The sequence below is a fragment of the Rhinopithecus bieti genome, unplaced genomic scaffold (genome assembly GCF_001698545.2).
Source record: "Rhinopithecus bieti isolate Rb0 unplaced genomic scaffold, ASM169854v2 scaffold_22, whole genome shotgun sequence".
Classification (NCBI taxonomy): Eukaryota; Metazoa; Chordata; class Mammalia; order Primates; family Cercopithecidae; genus Rhinopithecus; species Rhinopithecus bieti.
The window spans coordinates 2,252,377-2,275,370 of NW_016803136.1; the positions used below are offsets into that span (position 1 = coordinate 2,252,377).

General features: G+C 48.4%; 1 protein-coding gene and 1 pseudogene across 5 annotated transcripts in view; both read right to left on the reverse strand.

The window, feature by feature from the left end:
• Positions 1-1,231: 1,231 nt before the first annotated feature.
• Positions 1,232-11,436, reverse strand: LOC108522146 (uncharacterized; annotated as a pseudogene). Its single transcript, XR_001883396.1, has 4 exons — positions 11,337-11,436; positions 10,644-10,817; positions 9,849-9,925; positions 1,232-2,835 (listed from the first exon to the last, which is right to left on the reverse strand). The product of XR_001883396.1 is annotated as an uncharacterized LOC108522146 (transcript).
• Positions 11,215-22,994, reverse strand: part of METTL16 (methyltransferase 16, RNA N6-adenosine) — a 109,055-nt gene continuing 97,275 nt past the window's right edge. The window contains exons 9-11 of one of the 4 annotated variants that reach the window (XM_017867081.1): positions 15,921-16,094; positions 15,463-15,802; positions 11,215-11,840 (exon numbers count right to left, since the gene is read on the reverse strand). In XM_017867081.1, coding sequence (XP_017722570.1) covers positions 11,785-11,840; positions 15,463-15,802; positions 15,921-16,094 — 570 coding nt within the window. In that variant the 3' untranslated portion in view covers positions 11,215-11,784. Of the gene's footprint in view, positions 11,841-12,325; positions 15,803-15,920; positions 16,095-22,994 lie in introns of those variants that run through there. The other 3 variants (XM_017867090.1, XM_017867067.1, XM_017867074.1) reach the window with 3 other exon arrangements.

The following is a 22,994-nucleotide window of genomic DNA, read 5'->3' on the forward strand; positions in this document are numbered from 1 at the left end:
AAAAAAAAAAAAAAAAAAAAAAAAAGGCAGGGAGGCTGTTTCTGGGCCTGTTGTTGTGTACAGGAACCTGGAAATAGCCAAAAGGAATACCTCATCAACCAAGCTTTCCCCGGTTGGGGAATGGACAGTGAGGGTGGGAGATACCTATAATGGGGATGTGAGGGTCTGAAAGGAGAGGGGAATGAATAGGAGGGCTGTTTAGCATTTTAGCCCCAGCTTCCTGTCCAAGCGGGTGGAGCCAAGATAGAAGCTGGCAACTGTACTCACTCAAGAGAAAGAGAAGTAAGTCTTTTTGGTTTCAGCAGAAAGGTTAGCAGGTTTGGGGAATTATCCAAAGGCCAGCAATCTCTAAAAAGCTGTTCCTTAAGTTTTTCTTGTTTTGAGATGGAGTCTCTCTCTGTCGCCCAGGCTGGAGTGCAGTGGTGGGATCGCGGCTCACTGCAACCTCCGCCACCCGGGTTCAAGTGATTCTCCTGTCTCAGCCTCCGGAGTGGCTGGGATTACAGGCATGCACCACCACACCCGCTAATGTTTGTATTTTTAGTAGAGACGGGGTTTCACCATGTTGGCCAGGCTGGTCTCGAACCCCTGACCTCAAGTGATCCACCTGCCTCAGCCTCCCAAAGTGCTGGGATTACAAGCATGAGCCACGGCGCCCAGCTGTTCCTTAAGTTTCTTCACGGCTTCTAGGTGCTTAGTACCTTTGAGCAGGAGAAAAGCTGGCTGTCCATCATTGTGACTTTCTCAGGAGACGCTTTCCGTTTTCAGTCTTCCTCCCCAAGTCTTGTGCACCCCACCCCCACTTCAAATTTCATTATGTCCTCCAATTTTTTAATCTTTTATTCTTTTTTCACCAACCACAGTAAGAAGCACCAATTCCCCAATTTTTTAATACACTGAGCCAGAGACATCTCCTTAGTGAGACTGTCTTCCTGTCCCCCCACCACTCACCCAACAAAATATCAACTCCAAGAGCTACTAAAATCAGTGCCCTGACCCCTCCAAAGCCTGAGTCGGGAGATGGGGGAAAGGGCGTGAAGCCAAAAGTACAGATGTTCACAGTAGATCCCAGAAGGTGTCCCAACCCTTCAAGCCTGAAGTCTCATCGTTTGCAAGCAGCTGAGGAGCTTTTCACATACCATCATTAAAACAAGACCCATGGGAGGAAGCTGGCTGCAGGACGAAGAGGAAGCAAGAGAGGACTAGTACACTCAAGACATACCAGAGAAGATCCATTTCATAAATATTTATTGTGTGCCTGAGGTGCCAAGCACTAGGCTAGGTATGCTGTGGCCAAGGCCAGGGGACCTCTGGTAAGCCAGACTGGGACGAAAGGTCACAGAGCGGAACTCCGCTCCACAGTGATAATTTGCAGAAGATGAGTTTTGCTGTTCACCGCCGTGCGGACGCAGCACCAGAGACAGGGCTATGCGAGGACCCAGAGGGCGCCGCCGTGCTCGTTTGAGAAGAGGCAGCCTCCGTGTGTGTGGGTTCCGCACCCATGGAGGCAACTAACCGTGGATCAAAAATAGTCAGGAAAAGAAAAATACTTTAAAAAATACAAGAAAATATAATACAAATTTAAAAACCAACACAGCACAAGAACTGTTTACACAGCATTTTCATGGTATGAGGTATTTGAGGAGTGCAGAGATGAGTTAAAGGATATAAGGGAGGATGCGGGTAGGTTACACATAAGGGGTTTGAGCATCACCCCTGGACGGGTTTTCGGGGGGCTCCAGGAACCAATCCCCACTGGACAGTGAGAAGCGACTGTAATCCTGTTTTTCTATGTAGAGATAAAGAGAAATTCGTGGATTTAAGGCTGGGCCAGTCAGCTGAGCCTGGTCCCCCCAGTCTGAATGATGAGCGGGACTCTGAATTCCTTTGACAGGTGGATCCATTCAGTCCTTTCCCCACCCCAAGTGAGCTGTCAGAGGACCTCTCCTGAACTCACAGAACAGGTCCAATCAAGTTCCACTTCCCTATTCACGTCCTTTCCAGAAGGTGGGTGCGGTGGCTCCCGCCCTAAGTTCCAGCTACTTGGGAGGCTGAGACAGGAGAATCGTCTGAGCCCAGGATTTCAAAGCCAACCCGGACAACATAGCAAGATACTGTCTCTTAAAAAAAAAAAAAATTGTAGCCTCACATGATGTCATAGCTGAAGAGTTAGGATCACGGGGTCTGGCCTCCCAAGAGAAGGTGTATCCGAGGTCACGAAGCTGCCAAGCGTCAGCTGGGTTGAGAAGTGGCCTGATCCTCTTCTTTGGCTGTCTGGGCCAGGCCTGGGGAACTGCTATCAAGTGTGGGGTGGTGAGTCCCTGAACGCCTCCCAGAAGTGGGTGAAGATGGAGAGGGAACTTCACCCCTCCTAGTTACAGACAAGAATAATCATTCACTTTGCTTAGTGGCACCCAATCAACAAGCTTAGCAGATGAGCGGGAAGACAGGGAAAGGGAATCAGACTTGGGGTCCAGGAGCTCCCAGGACCCCATTCTGCCCCAGGCCCCTCAGGAATGGAGGAGCTGCTAGCCGGACCTGGGTAGGTCACCATTACTCACTGGGGCTTTTGTCTGGCATGAAAGGTGACGGGAGAAAGGGGCACATTTTTATCCAGGCAGCCACCGTGGGTGTGGACACTGAGTAATAAGGAAAGAAATGCAGTTCAGAAGCAAAGAGGGAGGAGCCAGGTCCTCTGAGCTCTTCTGAGAAACCAGAGCCCAGTCAGGCTCTGCAGCTAGAGTGGAGCTGCCGGTGGCAGCGGGTTAGAAGCGTGGTGGGAGAAGGCTGACCCAGCAGAAAGGCACAGGAGATGGACGAGGATGTCAGGGATTCCTTTACAGAAAAAAAGAGGTGGCTTTATGACAGCAAAACCAATTCAGGTCAAGGGAGTGGGACTGGGCAGAAGTTATGAGTAAAGCAGGGCGGAGTCTTGCCATGGGAGTCAAGAGTCCGCTGGATCACGCAGGGGTGGGGACATGGTGATAGGGAAGGCGCCTCCCAGGACTGATGGGCTGCAATGCGATCATGCCTCACACAAAGGACTGAGGTCCATGTCCCAGCAGCCCCAGTTCACACCCAAATGCAAGGCTGTAGGGTCCAATCTTGAAAGTCTAAGAGCTCAGCGGCCTATGCCAGGAATGAGGCTCTCTCCGGAGGCAAGGCCAAGAGCAGTGGCCGGTCACTGGCTGCACAGCCCAGAGCAGATGCCACAGAGCCAGGGCTCAGCTCCAGGTGCACTATGAGATCTCTCCCCAAGGCCCCAGGGCCCAATGGGAGAGGACACACCGCTGCTGCCCAGCCTGCTCCAGTCCCTGTGCCATCAGGGACACCTCAGTGGGGAGTGCTAGAGCTTCCCAGCCGCCTCTCTGATGAGCTACCCTGAAACAGTGCGGAACCATTTGTTAAAGACAGGTCCTTAAACTTCACACCATACACCAGTGTCAATTCAAATGCTAAATGTAAAAAATAAAACCAAAATAGCCATAATAAAATATAGGAAAACATTTTTCAGCTTTAGGGTGGTGAAGGAGTTTCCACCCATAAAGGCAAACCAAGAAAATATAAAGACACAGTGTGGTAGATCTGATTCCCTCTCAAAGCTATAAAAGTAAAACAAAATCATCATTCAAGAAAAGAAAAAAAGGGGCTGGCGTGCTGGCTCCACGTCTGTCATCCCAGCACTTTGGGAGGCCAAGGCGGGTGGATCACGAGGTCAGGAGATGGAGACCATCCTGGCTAACACGGTGAAACCCCGTCTCTACTAAAAAAAATACAAAAAACTAGCCGGGTGTGGTGGCGGGTGCCTGTAGTCCCAGCTACTCGGGAGGCTGAGGCAGGAGAATGGCGTAAACCTGGGAGGCGGAGCTTGCAGTGAGCCAAGATCGCACCACTGCACTCTAGCCTGAAATGACAACATGAAGGGATGGGCCGGGCATGGTGGCTCAGGCCTGTAATCCTAGCACTTCAGGAAGCTGAGGCGGTGGATCACCTGAAGTCAGGAGTTCGAGACCAGCCTGGCTAACATGGTGAAACCCTGTTTCTACTTAAAATACAAAAAAATTAGCCAGGAGTGGTGGCGCGTGCCTGTAATTGGGAGGCTGATGCAGGAGAATTGCTTGAACCTGGGAGGCAGAGGTTGCAATGAGCCAAGATCACGCCACTGCACTCCAGTCTGCGCAACAGAACCAGACTCCGTCTCAAAATATAAAATAAAATTTAAAAAAATTAAAAACCCAGCAAAATGAAGGGACATCTTAGCAAGATGTGGCCCTGCAATTCAGTAAGAAAAAGAGCACCTGGATAGAAAAATGAACTGAACAGAAACGAATCAACAATAGATGTATGAGCACTAACACAGAAATATAGAAGGCCGGGCGTGGTGGCTCACACCTGTAATCCCAGCACTTTGGGAGGCCGAGACGGGCGGATCACGAGGTCAGGAGATCGAGACCATCCTGGCTAACACGGTGAAACCCCGTCTCTACTAAAAATAAAAAAATAAAAAATAAAAAATAAAAGAAGGCTGGGTGTAGTGGCGGGCGCCTGTGGTCCCAGCTACTCGGGAGGCTGAGGCAGGAGAATGGCGTGAACCTGGGAGGTGGAGCTTGCAGTGAGCTGAGACCGTGCCACTGCACTCCAGCCTGGGTGAGAGCAAGACTCTGTCTAAAAAAAAAAGAAATATAGAAAAGCTGAGCCTTGCCAATACTACAATCAAATTCAAACAACGAAATCATTTTTTGCCTATCAATTGATAAAGAATTTTTCTAAACTAGCCTGCTGGTGCTATCGAGAGGTGTGGTGAAAGCAGGGACTCATGGAAATGTCAATGAGCACACTGGTTTATGAGCAAATTCACTGCGCAGGAAGAGACTTTTTATTTAAAGAGTCCTATCTTCTGCCTCAGGAATTCTTTTGCAAATATATCCTAAAATAAGAAAATGCATAAAGATTTTATCGTTTTTAATTCAATTTTGTTTTTTGAGACAGGGTCTCGTTCTGTTGCCCAGGTTGGGGTGCAATGGTACAATCACGGTTCACCGCAACCTCCGCCTCCTGGCTTCACAGGATCCTCCCACCTCAGGCTCACAAGCAGCTGTGACTATGGGTGCACACCACCATGCCCAGCTAAGTTTTTACATTTTTGTAGAGATGGGGTCTCACTCTGTTGCCCAGACTGGTCTTAAACTCCTGGGCTCAAGCAATCTGCCTGCCTGGGCCTCCCAAAGTGCTGGGATTACAGGGTGAGCTACTGTGCCCAGCCATAAAGATTTTCATACAAAGATATTCACCAAAGCACTATTGACAATAATGAAAATAAAACCAATCATGAAAGTGAAGCCTGGGCGCGGTGGCTCATGCCTGTAATCCCAGCTACTTCCGGAGGCTGAGGCAGGAGAATGGCGTGAACCCGGGAGGCGGAGCTTGCAGTGAACTGAGATCATGCCACTGCACCAGCCTGGGCGACAGAGCGAGACTCTACCTCAAAAAAATAAAAATAAATAAAGGAAAGTGAAAACCAGAAAATCCAAGTTTCCGACTAGGAACAGTTGGCTTGCTGAAGCGATGTTCACAATACTGACAGCATGTGAAGAAAACAGGGTTGCTGCTATTAGCAGGGCTTGTCACTGGGCAGTGTGGTTACCACTGATTTTATTTTACAAGTTTTCTGAAACATGTTAACTTTATAATAAGAAAGAAATTATATTACTAAATGAAAAGATTACGAAACAGTAAGATACCATATGATCCATATTTTCTATGTAAAAAAATATACATATAAAAATACAAAAACAACAAAATGTAAAATAATTTGAATAGTATAATTCTAGTGTTATTCAATATTTTCTAAAATTTTTCTCAGACAGGGTCTCATGTCACCCAGGCTAGAGTGCAGTGGCATGCTCACGGCTCACTGCAGCCTCGACCTCCCTGGCTCAAGTGATTCTCCTACCTCAGCCTCCTGAGTATCTGGGACTATAGGCACGTATCACCATGCCCGACTAATTTTTGTGTTTTTTGTAGAGATGGTGTTTCACCATGTTACCCAGGCTGGTCTTGAACTCTTGAGGTCAAGTGATCCATCCGACTCAGCCTCCCAAAGTGCTAAGATTAAAGGTGTGAGCCACAGTGCCTACCCTTCTACCATTTTTATAATGAAAATGTACTGCTTTTTTTTTTTGAGACGGAGTTTCGCTCTTGTTGCCCAGGCTGGAATGCAATGGCGTGATCTCAGCTCACCGCAACCTCTGCCTCCTGGTTCAGGCGATTCTCTTGCCTCAGCCTCCAGAGTTAGTTGAGATTACAGGCGTGACACACCACACCCGGCTGTTTTTAGTAGAGACGGGGTTTCTCCATGTTGGTCAGGCTGGTCACGAACTCCCGACCTCAGGCGATCCGCCCACCTCGGCTTCCCAAAGTGCTGGAATTACAGGCATGAGCCACCGCGCCTGGCCTGTCTTGCTTTTTAAAAATAAAATCATCAGACTAAGAATAAAAAAAAAAAAAACCTTGAAATTGTCAAAGGGGGATAATGCTGGCCTGTCCTGTATCAGAAAGGGCCTCCCATTCTTTGGGATCTCACATCTCTTATCTCAGCTAACTCCCCTGCCTGTGGGATGTATTTCCCATCCTACTCTTTCTTTTGAAAGCTTCCAGTTCACTCCCCAAAGCAGATTTCATCTTGTTCTCTGCCCACAATACCTAAATCTGCTCTTTCTACTTCTTCACTCTGAAGCTCCCCAGAACTCGCTGATGCCATTACAAAGCTCTGTTGGGCTGGACTGGGGCGAGGTTTCTAAGGTGGAACTGGTGGGACTTAGTGGAAGACTTCAGACCTGGTGGGAAAGGAAAGGGAAGAACAGAGATTTGTACTCTGGAGAGCTGGGTGGATGGTGAGCAAGGCAACGGAAGAAGCAGGTACAGACTATCAGAGGAGTTTCACACGGCCATGGGCCAGGGGGTGAGGAATGAGGACGTTGGAAGTTCAGGACAGGTCTGGATCTGGGCACAATGAATGGATGAGGAGTGGTTGAGGTAACTGGCGTGGATGAGGTCAGCCAGCAGTGGGAGAAAGGGCAAGCAGGCCCATGGGTAGACTCCTTGGGATTCCTCAAGAGGTAGGAAGGAACCTAAAACAGGAACACAGGCAGCAGGCCAACCAGTAGCTGCAGGGAGGGACAGGGTAGTGGAGGCAGCGAAAACACAGGCAGTTCTACCCCTGGTGGCAGAAGTGGTCACCAACAAATGGTTTACCGCAATTTTTTTTTTCTTTTTTTGAGACAAGGTCTCACTTTGTTACCCGGGTTGGAACGCTACAGTACTCTCGGCTCACTGTAGCCTTGACCTCTCTGGCTCAAACAATCCTCCCGCCTCAGCTCCCGCAAGTAGTTGGAACTACAGGCCCACTTCATCACACCCAGCTCATCTTTTGTATTTTTCATATAGATGGGGTTTTGGCATGTTGCCCAGGCTGGTCTCGAACTCCTGGCCTCAAGCAGTCCACCTGCCTCGGCCTCCCAAAGTGCTGGGATTATAGGTGTGAGCCACCATGCCCAGCTGGTTGACATTTTTAATAAAATAATTAATTGTCAGGGTTCACAATTAAGCAAATTTCTCACAAATCTGGATTTCTGGCTTCCCTCAAAACGTCAGACGATCCAGCAACACTGGGCACCTATTTTAGCACGGCAGTAACTAGGGGGAGCTGAACACAAGCCACTCCACTGTATTTGTATTTTTAAATTCATTATTATTATTTTGAGACAGTCTCGCTGTGTCACCCAGGCTGGAGTGCAGTGGTGTGATCTTGGTTCACTGCAATCTCCACCTCCCAGGTTCAAGCGATTCTCCTGCCTCGGCCTTCCAAGTAGCTGGGGTTACAGGCACCTGTCACCATGCCCAGCTAATTTTTGTTTTTTTAGTAGAGACGGGGTTTTGCCATGTTGGCCAGGCTGGTCTCGAACTCCTGACCTCAGGTGATCTGCCCTCCTCGGCCTCCAGAAGTGCTGGGATTCCAGGCTGAGCTGCCGCGCCCCGCTGAGAGGTTTCTTTTGAGAATGAAGAAGTCCTCGTCTGTGTTCATCCAGAGCTCTCACTGAATACGGCCAGAGTTTGCTCCATGAAGCCCCCAAATAAACCCACATTTGGGCGGCCAGGCGCGGTGGCTCACGCCTGGAATCCCAGCACTTTGGGAGGCCCAGGCAGGTGGATCACCTGAGGTCAGGAGTTCGAGACCAGCCTAGGCAACATGGTGAAATCCTGTCTCTACTAAAAATACAAAAAATTAGCTGGGCACTGTGGCAGGTGCCTGTAATCCGGGCTACTCGGGAGACTGAGGCAGGAGAATCATTTGAACCCAGGAGGCGGAGGTTGCAGTGAGCTGAGATCGCGCCGTTGCCCTCCAGCCTGGGCAACAAGAGTGAAATTCTGTCTCAAAACAAACAACCCCACATTTGCCCTTGAAGGCAGGAATCCTGGGACAAATGTGTGAAGTAAGGATCCTGTGTCAGACCAGACAGGGACTCCCCTTTTCCCAGCAGGAGACAGTTTCCAAATGGCCAGTCTCTGGGCACAGGCCCCTGCTCACCAGTGTCCCAGGAGGGGGCCTGCTCAGCAGTGCCCTCTGGGCGGCATTCTCATTCTCTCTGGACAGCGGCGGCACAAGCTGCCATTTCCCTGGGGACTGACTGGCTGCTCGGGCCAGCCAAGTGCCCCAGCTGGGAACTTCCTGGCTCTGGTTTTTAGATTCTGGGGCCACATTCCCTGAATGGGTCCACCAGATGGCAGGCAGCCTTTCCTCTTCCCAGACTGACACTAGTTCACACACCCTGCCTGGGGAGGAGGCCTGGCTGTTTTTCTGCCAATTGCTACCTTCTCCAGGAAGCTCAAAAAGCACATCAGTTTTGTGTTGTTCTGTAAGTGAAATATTTGGAGCTGCCTTATTAAAAAAAAAAAAAAAAGAATTAAACCTCTCTTTCATTATACAATTATGTATTGCCAAAGAATAATTTATCTAATAATCAGTTCTTTCCTGTTGATGCTGGTCCAACATGTACTTTGACTAGACATTTTCTTTTGCGCTTTCACTAACTACTTAATTATCTGCACTACTGCCAAGTACAAAGTTCCGTGAAGATCTGGTAGCATAAATGAAGAATTCTAAGTAATTCCGCTGACTACATGTCACTCACTGATCATAGGCTGGAAGATAATATTACCTTAAAGTGCTAAATGGTGAAGATGAAAGATGTTTTTTTCCTTCCCCGTGTCCTGTCACTGCAGTCGCCGTCCCTCGAGGTGGGTCAGACGAGCCTGGAAGTGCATTTCCCACATGAAGAGCAGCACTCGCCATAGACTGCTGAGTTCTGGCACAAGATCCCAGTCTTGGCTTCTTGGACCTGAGTTTGAATCCCATTTCTATGACTGAGCTCTGTGGATCACCTTACGGCAAGTCACGGACACTCTCTGAGCTTCCCGTTCCTTCAGCCACCGCCACGCAGGAACGTCACACGGGCTGACGGGGTTACTCAATGAGACAGTGTGTGTGGAAGGTGCACCATCAACGCTGGCCCCCGTCCTCCCTCCATCCCACGAAGGATGGGCTTTGCTCTTCGTCAGGGTGGTACTATGCACCTGCAGGCGTACACGTGCGGCCTCAGCCTTTTCATCTGAGTCCACTGATAGGTTTTCTGAATGGAAACTGAAAATTCAAAGAGTCAGAAGAGGAGCAAGTGTGTCCACCCTGTTCCGGGGTCTCAGTCCTTCTCGCACTTACGCACAGCTCTAACTCTGAAGCGAGAATCCTCATCTGTGGCATGAGGAAGACAAGGCTTCGTAAACGGACTTACCCCGTGCAAGGAATGGAACTGGACGGGAACCCAGGTCTGAACGCTGAAGCCTGGGCTCTTTCCTGCCTCTCGCTCCCCTAGGGCCGGTGGAAGAGAGTCTTGGGTTCACACCTGCCTGGCCCTCTCAGAGCATCATTTGTGAACCCGTTCTGCCAAGTCCGACTGTACTTTTCCTCTACCCCTTCTCCTCTCAGGTCCCCAGTGAGGGAGGCACCCACCATCTTCCTCTTCCCTAAGGAAACCCAGGCTTCTGCTTGGATGGAGAGCGGCAGACAGGCTACACCTCAAACGGCCCCGCGAGGGGCAAGGGCGTTCCGCAGTCACAACACAGTCTCTGGAGCACAAAGCACAGCCTCCACCAGGCAGCATGAGCCGCTCCAACCAGCAATTTAAAACATCAGCCGCTGTGTTAGCCATCTGGCTGGGTCACAGCGGAGGATGGAATGTCACAGAGCAGAGCAGGCACGCCGGGCACGCGTGACGCCCGTCATCAGTGGGGCGGGCGCCGCACAGGCCTCTCATACTGTGCTGGCACTCACACCGCGAGCTGTGTACTCGGGATTACTAGGCAGGTTCAACACCATCAACGCTGCCTGCCGGAGGCAGAAGCCAATTCATTCTCTTCAGCCTCTTCTGGGTTTTCCCGAGGTTAGCACCCATTCAGTAAACCAAGTCTCCTGTGCACCAACTTCCCTAAAAACCATGTGGCCGTGACCCCTTTCCTGAGGGGAACCCCTCCATCGCCATAAAACTGCTGCACCTTTGAAAGGCTCCTTCTTCCAGAGGGCTCCTGACTTTTCCCACCTGGGCCCTCCAACTCCTAACGTGCACAACTGCTGGGCAGCCACATCTGATCCTGTACCAGAAACATAAGGGGAGATGGGATCCTCCTTGAGCCCACACAGACCCCAGGGTTAGTAAGATCCATGTTCCACCCAGAAACGCCCCTTGTTGCGAAGCAAGGCCTGGCTAACCGACAGCAGCTACAGCACACAGAACCCTCACCTTCTCATATAAGCAACACACGACATGCATGTGAGCCAGCCAACCAGAGAGACCCCAGACAAGGGTCAACATAAGAACACTGAACCGAGCCGCTTTCTTGGAGATCCTGGTATGACGCCTCCTGGAATATAAGGCTTTTGGAAAGTTACTGTTTTAGGATCGCTCAGCATTTCCCCTCTAGTATCTTAACTAGATATCAAGAAAAACTTGATCCAAAGGACTGGCCCAACCTGGATATATTCTAGAGTAGAAGGCCAGCCGGAAAGAATAGAAAAAATAGTCAGCTGGGACCATGAAGAAAACATTAAAAGGTCAAAAGGGATGATACCAGGTAAAGAGACCATGGCTAGTGTTTTTTGCCTCTACTTTTATTTTTCAAATTTCATTTCTGTGAAAATGTATTTGTTTACATAAAAATACAAATCTGGGTAGCAACTGGGTATTTCAAGAAAACACCATGGACACAATTGTCTCCATTCCCACGGGGAAGAGAAGGTGCTTTGATAAAAGGGCCAAGGGTGCCCTCGTGTGGCCACGGAGGGAAATGCCGCGGCTGCAGCAGAAAGGAGGGGCTCCAGGTCATGAAGTCATCGGCTCCCTTCTTTCAAAAGGCCTTGGATTCCCCACAGGCTTTTCCACTCCTTGCAGTTTTGTTATTCCTGTCAGAACTTAGAAGTTCGAGTGCTCACATGGTAAGCTTTGATTTCCATCGAGAGGAAGGGCTTTATGTTTTATAAAAAATAGATACTAATCTACACGAAGCTTCGGATGAGTCGAAAGGCCACTGCAGAGCCGCAGCCCTGCCAGGACACGCAGCAGAGGTCTGGAGTGGGGACTGTGTGGCCGGGATGTGTGGGGAAGGAACCAAGCTGACGCAGGCAAAGCAGATTCCGAAGAACAAAAGCAGCTTTAGTTTGCCTGGAAAACAGGCTCAGCTTCTGTCAGCTTCTGTCTCCACTTCCGTTATCAAGAGACCAGAAGCCGATTCTAGGGACCAGAAGAGAATTTAGGGTCACACCACAGAGATTTAATTTCATGCCAACCCAACAACATGAATGTGACCTCCAGACACGTAAGGAGAGTAACACTCAAGATGATGACATGTGAGTCAATAACCTATTTCTTCAAAGAAAACCTTTCCCAGCTGTACCAGAGGTATATGCAATGGCGCAGCCCACAATTATAAAGCACATGCACGACCAAAACAATGTTTAGACGTCCTTTCAAAAATATGTTCAATGTTCTCTCACTAGGTAGTCTAAGAAAATCTTCTCAGGGAAGGAAATGGAGACATCCAAATGCACAGAAGGCACTCGGCTCCAGACTGTGAAAGCCGGCCTGCTCATGGATTTTTTTTTTTTTTTTTTTTTTTTTTTTTTTTTTGAGACCGTCTCACTCGGGTTTTTTTTTTTCTTGAGACGGAGTCTCGCTCTGTCGCCCAGGCTGGAGTGGAGTGGCACGATCTTGGCTCACTGCAACCTCCACCTCCCAGGTTCAAACGATTCTCCTGCCTCAGCCTACCGAGTAGCTGGGATTACAGATGCGCGCTATCACGCCTGGCTACTTTTTGTATTTGAGTAGAGGTGGGGTTTTGCGATGTTGGCCAGGCTGGTCTCGAACTCCTGACCTCAGGATGCGCCCACCTCAGCCTCACAGTGCTGGGATTACAGGCGTGAGCCACTGCGCCTGGCCACTGTCACAGACTTTTTAAAACTCTAAGGTCATTAGCTTAACATCTATAAAATCTCCTCCATGACATGAAGGCTTAAACCTAGGGACAGAAACACACTGAGACACAGAAACACCTTCTGTGCCTCAGTACACAGAGCATTCTCTGGAAATTCCTAAGACACAGACTTAAAGGCCAGCGCTGTGCCTGAAAGACGTTTTGAACAGGCAAGGAGTATAAGTCAATACACTACTGTTGTAACATGGAAAAATACTTGTAAGATGTTAAATGAAAAAAAGACCAGAATATAAAACTGAATATGCAGCATGAGTACAACCAAAGTTAAACCCACACACTCACACACCCGGTCTATAGAGAGACTGGAAAGAAACGCGCCAATACCAATAGTGGTTATGTTACAGAAGGTTGGGACTAGCGGTGATTTTGTTGTTTTGACTTTCATTTTTCCAAATCTTGGATGAGCATGTGCCACTCTTTCATAATGAAACAAGCAAACAGTACGTACTTACTACTTCCTGAGTGAATAGTTGCCACTTAATCAATTATCCTAAAATTATACCAAGGAAACTAGGTTTGGGTCCAGCAAAGGACTCAAATGTTATACTCACTCGAGGTAAGGCTAGTGGGATGGTGTGGGCTAGCACAGCAGAAAATTACTAGACCAGGGGAATCCACGGTCCTGAACTGAGGCTTGGCTCTGTGTGACCCTGGGTATTGGATTTTGCAGCCTGACACATGAATGCTTGAACTAGAATAATGATTCTTAACCTTTAGTGGGCTATTGACCCCTTTGTCTATGTCTGAGGGTTCTGGGAACCCTCTCTCCAGGAAAAAGAAAAGAAAACACACACACACACACACATACACACACACACGCTCACAGAACTTTTAGAAGTAACTCTAGGAGGCATATGGACTCTCTGGAGGTCCATGGACCAAGTTAAGAACACTGGTCAGAGGCTGGGTGAGGTGGCTCACGACTGTGATCCCAGCACTTTGGGAGGCTGAGGTGGGTGAATCACCTGAGGTCATGAGTTCGAGACTAGCCTGGCCAACATAGTGAAATCCCATCTCTACTAAAAACACAAAATTAGCCGGGCATGGCAGAACGTGCCTGTAATTCCAGCTACTCAGGAGGCTGAGGCAGGATAATCGCTTGAACCTGGGAGGCAGGGGTTGCAGTGAGCTGAGATCGCGCCACTGCACTCCAGCCTGGACAACAAGAGTGAAACTCCCTCTCAAAACAAACAGTCAAAAAGCCACTGGTCAGTATGCTGTCTTCTCTAGCTCCAGCTCCACAGCCAAACTAAAGCACAGTAGTTCCACTTCCTGTGTCTCTGCTGAGGGCCTGATCTAGCAGATGCCAAGATATGCCAAGGTCACCAGCTTCCTGTCCTAACCAACAGCCACCTCTCAGAAGGCTGGCTTAACTACTCAGCCCGCGTCTTCTTAGCAGATGGCAAGGAGCTCTGGCAAAGATTTTAGTCTAAAGAGAACCCTAGGCTGCTGATGCAACATCGAGGTGTTAAGTCAAGCACAGCAAGAGATCACCCCTTTTCCGGGGGACTGCTACTGAACCCTGGCATTCCAGCTAGAAACGTGTTTTAAGGACACGGTTACTCCGGCCTCAGAACTCTCCAATGTGAGTAGTTAAGTACAGAGGGGATTACAAGTGAAGCCACAAAAAACAGTATTTGATCAGCAACAAAATATCTGAGACTTTCTTAAGCTACCTACGGCATATACTATTTGGTTCCATTTCTCATTTCTGTCATCAGCCGCTCACTCAGCTAACCCCAGGATTCAAATAGGACCAGTGGTTTTTAATTTGTGAATATTCTTATATTAAAGACAAAACAAGCTCTACTTCAAATGTCCAAACAAAAATCATACAGTAGTAAAACTGCTACAAAATGGTACTTTCAACAGGCTGCAGGTGGGGGTACGGCTGCCTTCTGTGTGCCTCTGTCACATCCGGGGCTTTTGCTTACCTCATTCTGCCTCTGAAATAAGCAACATCAAAATAGCCGCGTGTCAGGAATGTGCCATTTACTGGTTACTCCCCAGACTCTGCTCCTTCTAGCATTACTAGGGTTTCTCTCCCCGATTCCCCACCACCCACCCACGGCTAGCTCCCTTCGTGGGACTGATGCAAGGTAGGTCCCATCTTGAAGAGTGACCTAGAAGAGGGTACCAGGGCCTCCAACTGGAGGCAGAGAGAGCCACCCCTCCTGAAGAAACACCCTTGGGTGACAGAGCGAGCATGACATTCTAGGCAGTGCTGCCCAGCCCAGACTCCACAAACCACCCTTTTGGCCTTGCAGAAGCAGTCCAAAGCTGAGGGGCTGGCTTGAGCCAGCTTGCAATCCCTCGGCAGTTTACTGAGGGCTTTTTGTTGTTACTGATGACAGCAACTCCTCCTTGTAAACGACCACGCTACAACTCCCTGTAACTCAAAATGCGGGAAGGCGGTGGGGGGAGGTGGGGGACAGACAGATTCACAGGTTTTTGTGTTTGAAGATAATTCCACATAACGCTATTAATGGGCCACTGGTAGGATTCCTCTTGCCACCCCACAGGCCACTCCAAAGCAAGTTACTATAAACACTTTTCCAACTGTGCAAGAAGTTTCTAGTTAACTGGCAACAAGCCTGAAAATTTGGTTACGTATGTAGGTACAAAGCTGGTTCATCAAATCCCTGTTCTGGCCCTCAACCCAGTGCATTTCAACTAAGGCATCGTCCACCTCCTTCTTAACGTTTATCAAACACTTAAACAGGTACTGTCCAGCCACTCCTGGGAGCCCTTTCCCCCTTTCAGCCACTGGGCTGCTCAACTGCTCAGAAGCCTCTGGGTCCTGGGCTCCGTTGCCAGAGCCTTTACAACTTTCCAGAACCTCCACCCCTCCCTTTTCCTCACTCCTTCCATCCTCCGTGGGCTCCGGGTTTTCTTCCTGGGACAGGGACTCCTGGCTCGGGCACGGGCCCTCCACAGCGGCAGGCTCGCTTTCCCGCAGAGCAGGCCCACAGGGGGCCCTCGCCCAGGGGCCCCTGGCCAATTCTTGGCTATTGCCAGACTCTTTGGGGGTGGACTTTTTCTCTTCCAAGGCCTGAATGACGTCCTCGGGCGCTCGAGGAACTTCTCTCAGCTGTCTCACTCGCTCTCTTTTCTTTCTCCTTAAATGAATCCAGGAGTTTTCTATGGCCGTTAGGAAAAGGCTAACTTCCTCTTTTCCACAGGGAACTCGTTTATGCTGGACCTGTTTGGAGGAAAAACAGAATTTTATGGGAAATCACTTTTCCCCTCTCTCGATGAAAAAAAAGAAAACAGAGAGAAGGATCGTTGTGAGTACTTCGTCAGTATGGTCACCCAGGTACCTTCAAATCAGTGAGAATTTGTTCAATCCACGCTGTGACAGCCACTATGCCTTCCGCCGTCTCAGAGCCCAGGGACGATGCTCTGAGGGACAGTTCTTTCATCACGGATGCCAGCACCACAAACGTAATGGGCTTCCTTGGTTTCTCTAATTTTCTCCGCTTGCTTGGTGGTGACTGAAGAAAAAGGAAGCATGGAAAAGAGAAGAAAGTGATCCGAGTAATTAAACCTCATGCATTGTAATGAACTCAGAGACAATTTCCACAACTTCTGCTACCAATTACAGAGCACTGAAAACACAAAGGCTTTTGTATGTGTTATTTCCAGCACTTGAAACAACCCTACAGGGTGCAGTCATCCCTGCCTATAATCCCAGCACTTTGGGGGGCCATGGCCGGATCACGCGAGCCCAGGAGTTTGAGATCAGCCTGGGCAACATAGTAAGACCCCCATCTCTAAAAAAATGTTTAGAACTAGTCAGCCACGATGGTGTACACCTGTAGTCCCATGCTCTGAAAGCAGAGGAGGGAGGGTCATGTGAGCCCAAGACTTCCAGGCTGCAGTGAGCTCTGACTGTGCTACTACAATCTAGCCCAGGAAACGGGGTGAGACCTTGTCTCTTTAAACAACATTTTTTTTTTTAATTAAAAAAATAACCCCATGAGATAGAGTTCTGGCATCTCCCTATTTTACAAAAGGGAAAACTAAGATACAGAAAGGCTATGTCACCACAGCTCAAGGTCACATCGTAACTGCAGTTAGGACTGAACGCTCAACCCAAGTTCTTTTCAGCCGCACCACACTGCCTTTGTTCTGCCTGTCACGATGTAACTCCTCCAACTGCTACACGTCCTTCATGTACCTGTGATACCCAAAGCAGACCTGCACGATTATTTCTTCCATGACAACTCCAGGACCCTGGGGGCACTGTGTTCTTCGCTAGAAAGAACTGCACGGCACGAACATTGTCAAGTTGTCGTTTGAGTTTATATTTGCTGAGGCTTGAGATAAAGCAGCCGGTGAACCACAGCTGTGAGATTACATGCAAGGAAGGATCAGGGCCACTCAGATCACATGGGCAGAGGAGGAGGACTCCTGAATCTTGGCTGACGTCAGGACCAACCCGGCGGCGAGCTAAGCACTGCCGTTTCGCTGGGGAGGGTGACATCAGCGCTGATGAGAAGACTGGATTTGAAAGCTGGTTCCAAGAAAATCATGACTGGCATCTTCCATTCCATCTCAAGCTGGGAAGGTGAATTATTCCCTACCCACTAGAGGGACTCAAGTTCCACTTTAAAAACCAGTGCCACTGGCCGGGCATGGTGGCTCATGCTTATAATCCTAGCACTTTAGGAGGCCGAGGCAGGCAGATCAGTTGAGGTCAGGAGTTCAAGACCATCCTGGCCAACATGGTGAAACCCTGTCCCTACTAAAGATACAAAAATTAGCTGCGCGTGAGGGCACACACCTATAATCCTAGCTACTCAGGAGGCTGAGGCAGGAGAAATGCTTGAACCCGAGAGCCAAAGGTTGCAGTAAGCCGAGATTTTGCTACTGCACTCCAGCCTGGGCAACAAAAGTGAAACTCCGTCTCAAAAAAAAAAAAATTAAGAAAAAAAAAACCCAATGGCACCACTGTATTGAAAATTTATTTTTTTATTTATTTTTGAGATGGAGTCTCACTCTGTCACTGGAGTACAGTAGCGCAATCTCAGCTCACTGCAACCTCCGCCTCTGGTTTCAAGTGATTCTCCTGCCTCAGCTTCCCGAGTACCTGGGACTACAGATGCCCGCCACCACGCCCGGCTCATTTTTGTACTTTTAGTAGAGACGGTTTCACCATGTTGGCCAGGATGGTCTCGATCTCTTGATCTTGTGATCCACCCAACTTGGCCTCCCAAAGTGCTGAGATTACAGGTGTGAGCCACCATGTCCAGCCTGAAAATTTCTTTCTTTAAAGTAAAAACTTGAGGCTGGGTGTGGTGGCTCATGCCTATAATCCCAGCACTTTGGGAGGCAGAGGCGGCCAGATGAATTGAGCTCAGTAGTTTGTGACCAGCCTGGGCAACATGGGGAAACCCCACCTCTATAAAAAATACAAAAATTAGCTGGAAATGGGGGTCTCAGCTACTCAGGAGGATGAGGTGGGAGGACTGCTTAACCCGGGAGGTTGAGGCTGCAGTGAGCCGAGAGCCCACCACTGCATTCTAGCCTGGGCAACAGAGGAGACCCTATGTCAAATAGATAAGTAAGTAAACAAATACAAGTAAAAACTTTCTAAATGGCATTTTTAAAAATGACTCTTGGTTGCTGGGTGCAGTGGTTCGCACCTGTAATCCTGGCTACTTGGGAGGCTGAGGTAGGAGGATCACTTGAGTCTCAGAGTTCAAAGCTGCAGTGAGCTATGAACACGCAGCTGCACTCAAACCTGGGTGACAGAGTGAGATGAAGAAAGACTCCCGGCTGGCCGGGTGCGGTGGCTCACACCTGAAATCCCAGCACTTTGGGAGGCCGAGGTGGATGCATCACCTGAGGTCAGGAGTTCGAGACCAGCCTGGCCAGCATGGTGAAACCGTCTCTACTAAAAATACAAAAGTTAGCCAGGCCTGGTGGCGCACGCCTGTCATCCCAGCTACTCGGGAGCCTGAGGGAGGAGAATCACTTGAACCTGGGAGGTGGAGGTTGCAGTGAGCTGAGATGGCGCCACTGCACTCCAGCCTGGGGGACAGAAGGAGACTGTGTCTCAAAAACAACAACAAAAGGATAAAAAAGAAAAAACACTAAGTCAGGTTTGAAGATCTTTTTCTGCTAAAAGGAATCTGATGACTGCTACTGATAATTCCCATTGTACCTGGCAACATTAGCAGCACACACACACGCACGCACACGCACGCACACACGCACGCACATGCACGCACACGCACGCGCACACACGCGCACACGCACGCGCACATGGACGCACGCACGCACACGCACGCACGCACACACACGCGCGCGTGCACGCACACACGCACGCGCACACACGCACGCACACCACGCACACGCACGTGCACGCACACACGCACACGCATGCACACGCACGCACACACGCGCACACACGCGCGCACACACACGATAGGTGCTGATTATCGGGGAAGGTCTTCTAATAAGAACTAATCAGCAGCCTCACACCGCATACATACACAACAACCTAGCCAGTTTATTCTACTAGGAAACTGTTACGAAAGGATAAAAAACAACGTGTGTGTGTGTGTGTGTGTGTGTGTGTGTGTGTGAAGAAACTGCTCTTGAGAAATGAATAGTGGACGCTAAGACCTGTCTGAACTTGAACTTGTTCAATTATGTTTCAGACAAGATGAGACAAATTCATATTGACATTAAGACAGTCATATTGTTATTACTCAATCATCCTGCAAGAGAAACATAATTTCTAGTCTACTGAGAGCTACTGAGAGCCTAACGCTTTGCAGTAAGGAGCTTACAATAAGAGTATTAAGCTGGGGACGAAGTGTATGAAGCCGGTGTGTGGGAAGATGATGGGGGTCGAGAATCAGGACTCCCCATTCCCCGTCCCAACATCGAAGGACATGACCATGGAGAGCTTACTGCAACCTGGTCCTCCTTGCCAGCCCACCCTGCACAGCAAAGGTCATCTACAAGGACAGCTAAAAGGGCAGCTTCCTGTCTCTTCTCACAGGGGGAGCAATCATGTGCTCACAAATTCTGACCAGTAAAGTGAAGATATTGCTGTTTCTCATTATACTAAAGCTGACCCATGATACTCTTTCTCCAAAAGTAAGGATGGGCTTCATCACTTCTAGAGATTGAAAGAAGAAAATACATCTTTACCAACTGACAAGAACTCTATCAGGGATACTTTCAGAGTTCTAAGGAAGTCAGAAATCACAAAATCGACACTTATTACCCAGTTATCTTAGGACTAAAATGAAAACTTCCCTATCTCAAATATGGCTCCTTCACCTGCATCCTGACCCGACTTTCCCAGGTACGATGGTCAGTCAACAAACTTGGGATTTCCGAAGATTTCTTTTTTAAACATTTTCCTTTTATTTTTATTTTTTATATAGAGAGGGGTCTTGTTATATTGCCCAGGCTGGTCTGGAACTCGTAGGCTCAAGCCCTCCATTTGCCTCAGTCTCCCAAAGTGTTCAGACTCCAGGCCTGAGCCACTGTGCCAGCTGCATTTCGGAAGATTCCTAATGAACTGTTTTAACATGCACATGCACACACATCATCTGAGGACTGTCTTCAATCTGGCTTTGCTCTACTATAGAAACTAGACATTAAGAGACAGGCCGGGCACAGTGGCTCACGCCTGTAATCCCAGCACTTTGGGAGGCCAAAGTGGGCGGATCATGAGGTCAGGAGATTGAGACCATCCTGGCCAACATGGTGATAACCCATCTCTACTAAAAATACAAAAAAGGAGCCGGGCGTGGTGGCAGCACACGCCTGTAGTCCCAGCTACTCAGGAGGCTGAGGTGGGAGAATGGCGTGAACCCGGGAGGCAGAGCTTGCAGTGAGCGGAGATCGTGCCACTGCACTCCAGCCTTGGCAACAGAGTGAGACTCCATCTCAAAAAAAAAAAAAAAAAAAAGAGAGAGAGACAGACAATTCATACTCCAGGAGTTCTCAAGCAAGGCTTTTACATGATGAAAGATTAACTTGAGTATGGCTCCCAGCAGTTGTTCAGTACCCCTCTTGTTTATCATGAAAATTCCTAGTGGGCAGGGTCACAGTAAAATATAGGATCAAGTTCTAAGAAATTAATAGTTAAATTCAACACCACAGGTCTCTGCTCGTAGGCAATTTTTACATTTTGCTGCAAACACTAGTACACAGAAGCTGTCAGTTTTCCCCCAAGTGAAATGATCTTATTCTGCTAATATCCTTATAATTGCAAACCACAAATATTTTAAATGAAGAGTGCTACACTCAAACTGTCATAATCTAGTTTAGCAGGCAAGGCATACATAAATAATGCAACATTTTAAAGTCTACCCCAAAACCAATATTTCCAATGGCTAATCCAGTTTAATGCAAAGAATTAGGTGAATTTACGGCTGATTTTTGATTTGAAGATGCACTGCTGGAATGACAATGTGAGAGAAGCCGGGTGAGGAGTCATAGGTCCGTAGAGGACACAGGTTTTACATCTTTTGAATTCCAAGTAGTCAAGGAATGATCATCAATAAGGGAGGAACTGCAAGCGTTAAAAACACATTAGATCACAGAAGCCATCAATCAGGCAAAAGCGAACAAACCAACCAACAAAAAAACAGTTCTTAAATTTTAAAATATGCTACGTAGCAGGGTGGTCTACAAATTTCTTTTCTTGTCTTTTTTTTTTTGAGACGGGGTCATGCTCTGGCACCCAGGCTGGAGTGCAGTGGTCCAATTATGGCTCAGTGCAGCCTCAACCTCCTAGGCTCAAGTGATCCTCCCACCTCAGTCTTCTGAGTAGCTGGGACTGTAGGTGTGTGCCACCGTGCCTAACTAATTTTTGTATTGTTTGTAGAGATGGGGATCTGCCATGTTGCCCAGGCTGGTACAAATTTGAGTCTTCACTTTAATTTCTAGATCTCAATGGTGCAATCAGCCAAGAAACTGACATGTGGTATAGTTTGACACAGATCAGTGTAGCATGTTATATCTCTGTTAATTATGGCTAAGGCAAAAAAAAAAAAGCCACAGGCTGAATGAAATCATTAAATTCTCTCTAGTATTTGCAGGAAGAGAAGAGCCATTCTACAGAGAGATCTGATGCGCACGAAGCCACAACCTCTTTGTTTTCGCAAAGCAGCTTCTAGAAAAACCTCAAGGGGAAAGGGGACAGGGCAGAGGGGAGACCCCAGTGCAGTGGCCTTCTGTTTTTTAAAAGAGATAGGGTGTTACAATGTTGCCCAGGCTGGCCTTGAACTCCTGTGTGCAGAGTGATTCTCTCACTTCAGCCTCCCAAGTGGCTGCAACTACAGGTGCACATCACCACACCCAGTCCATTTCTTTCATCTTAATCTGACAGGTCGTTGTTTAAAATGTCCTGAAATCATCCCCAGGATTATGTAAAGACAGTAAAAAGTAAAAATAGCAGCCGGGCGCCATGGCTCACGCTTGTAATCCCAGCACTTTGGGAGGCTGAGGCAGGCAAGACTCTGTCTCAAAAAAAAAAAAAAAAAAAAAAAAAAAACAGTAAAAATAGCAAGGGGAAGAAAACTTACTGCAGAATGCTACCTATTTAAGAAGGAATGATTATAAATACATACATGAGGCCGGGCGCGGTGGCTCAAGCCTGTCATCCCAGCACTTTGGGAGGCCAAGACGGGCGGATCACGAGGTCAGGAGATCGAGACCATCCTGGCTAACACGGTGAAACCCCATCTCTACTAAAAAATACAAAAAAACTAGCCAGGCGAGGTGGCGGCGCCTGTAGTTCCAGCTACTCGGGAGGCTGAGGCAGGAGAATGGCGTAAACCCGGGAGGCGGGGCTTGCAGTGAGCTGAGATCCGGCCACAGCACTCCAGCCTGGGCGGCAGAGCGAGACTCCGTCTCAAAAAAAATAAATAAATACATACATACATACATACATGTATTTCCTTGAATTTGAAAAAATGGGCTGGGCACGGTGGCTCATGCCTGCAATCCCAGCACTTTGGGAGGTCAAGGCAGGCAGATCACTTGAGGTCAGTAGTTCAAGACCAGCCTGGCCAACATGGTGAAACCCCATCTCTACTAAAAATATGAAACAAACAAACAAACAAACAAAAAAGAGCCGGGCATGGAGGCGGGCACCTGTAATCCTAGCTACTTGGGAGACTGAGGCAGGAGAATTGCTTGAACCCAGGCGGCAGGGCCTGCAGTGAGCCGACATCATGCCACAGCACTCCAGCCTGGGCAACAGAGCAAGACTCTGGCTCAAAAATAAAAATACAAATAAAGGAACGATAAAGTATAAAATTGTTTAAATAGTAACCAATGAGGAAGTAAAGGATTAGGGTGAATGAGATAGGAGAAAGAAGTTAAGACTTCTGATCATTCTTCTGAGATTTGATTTCTTT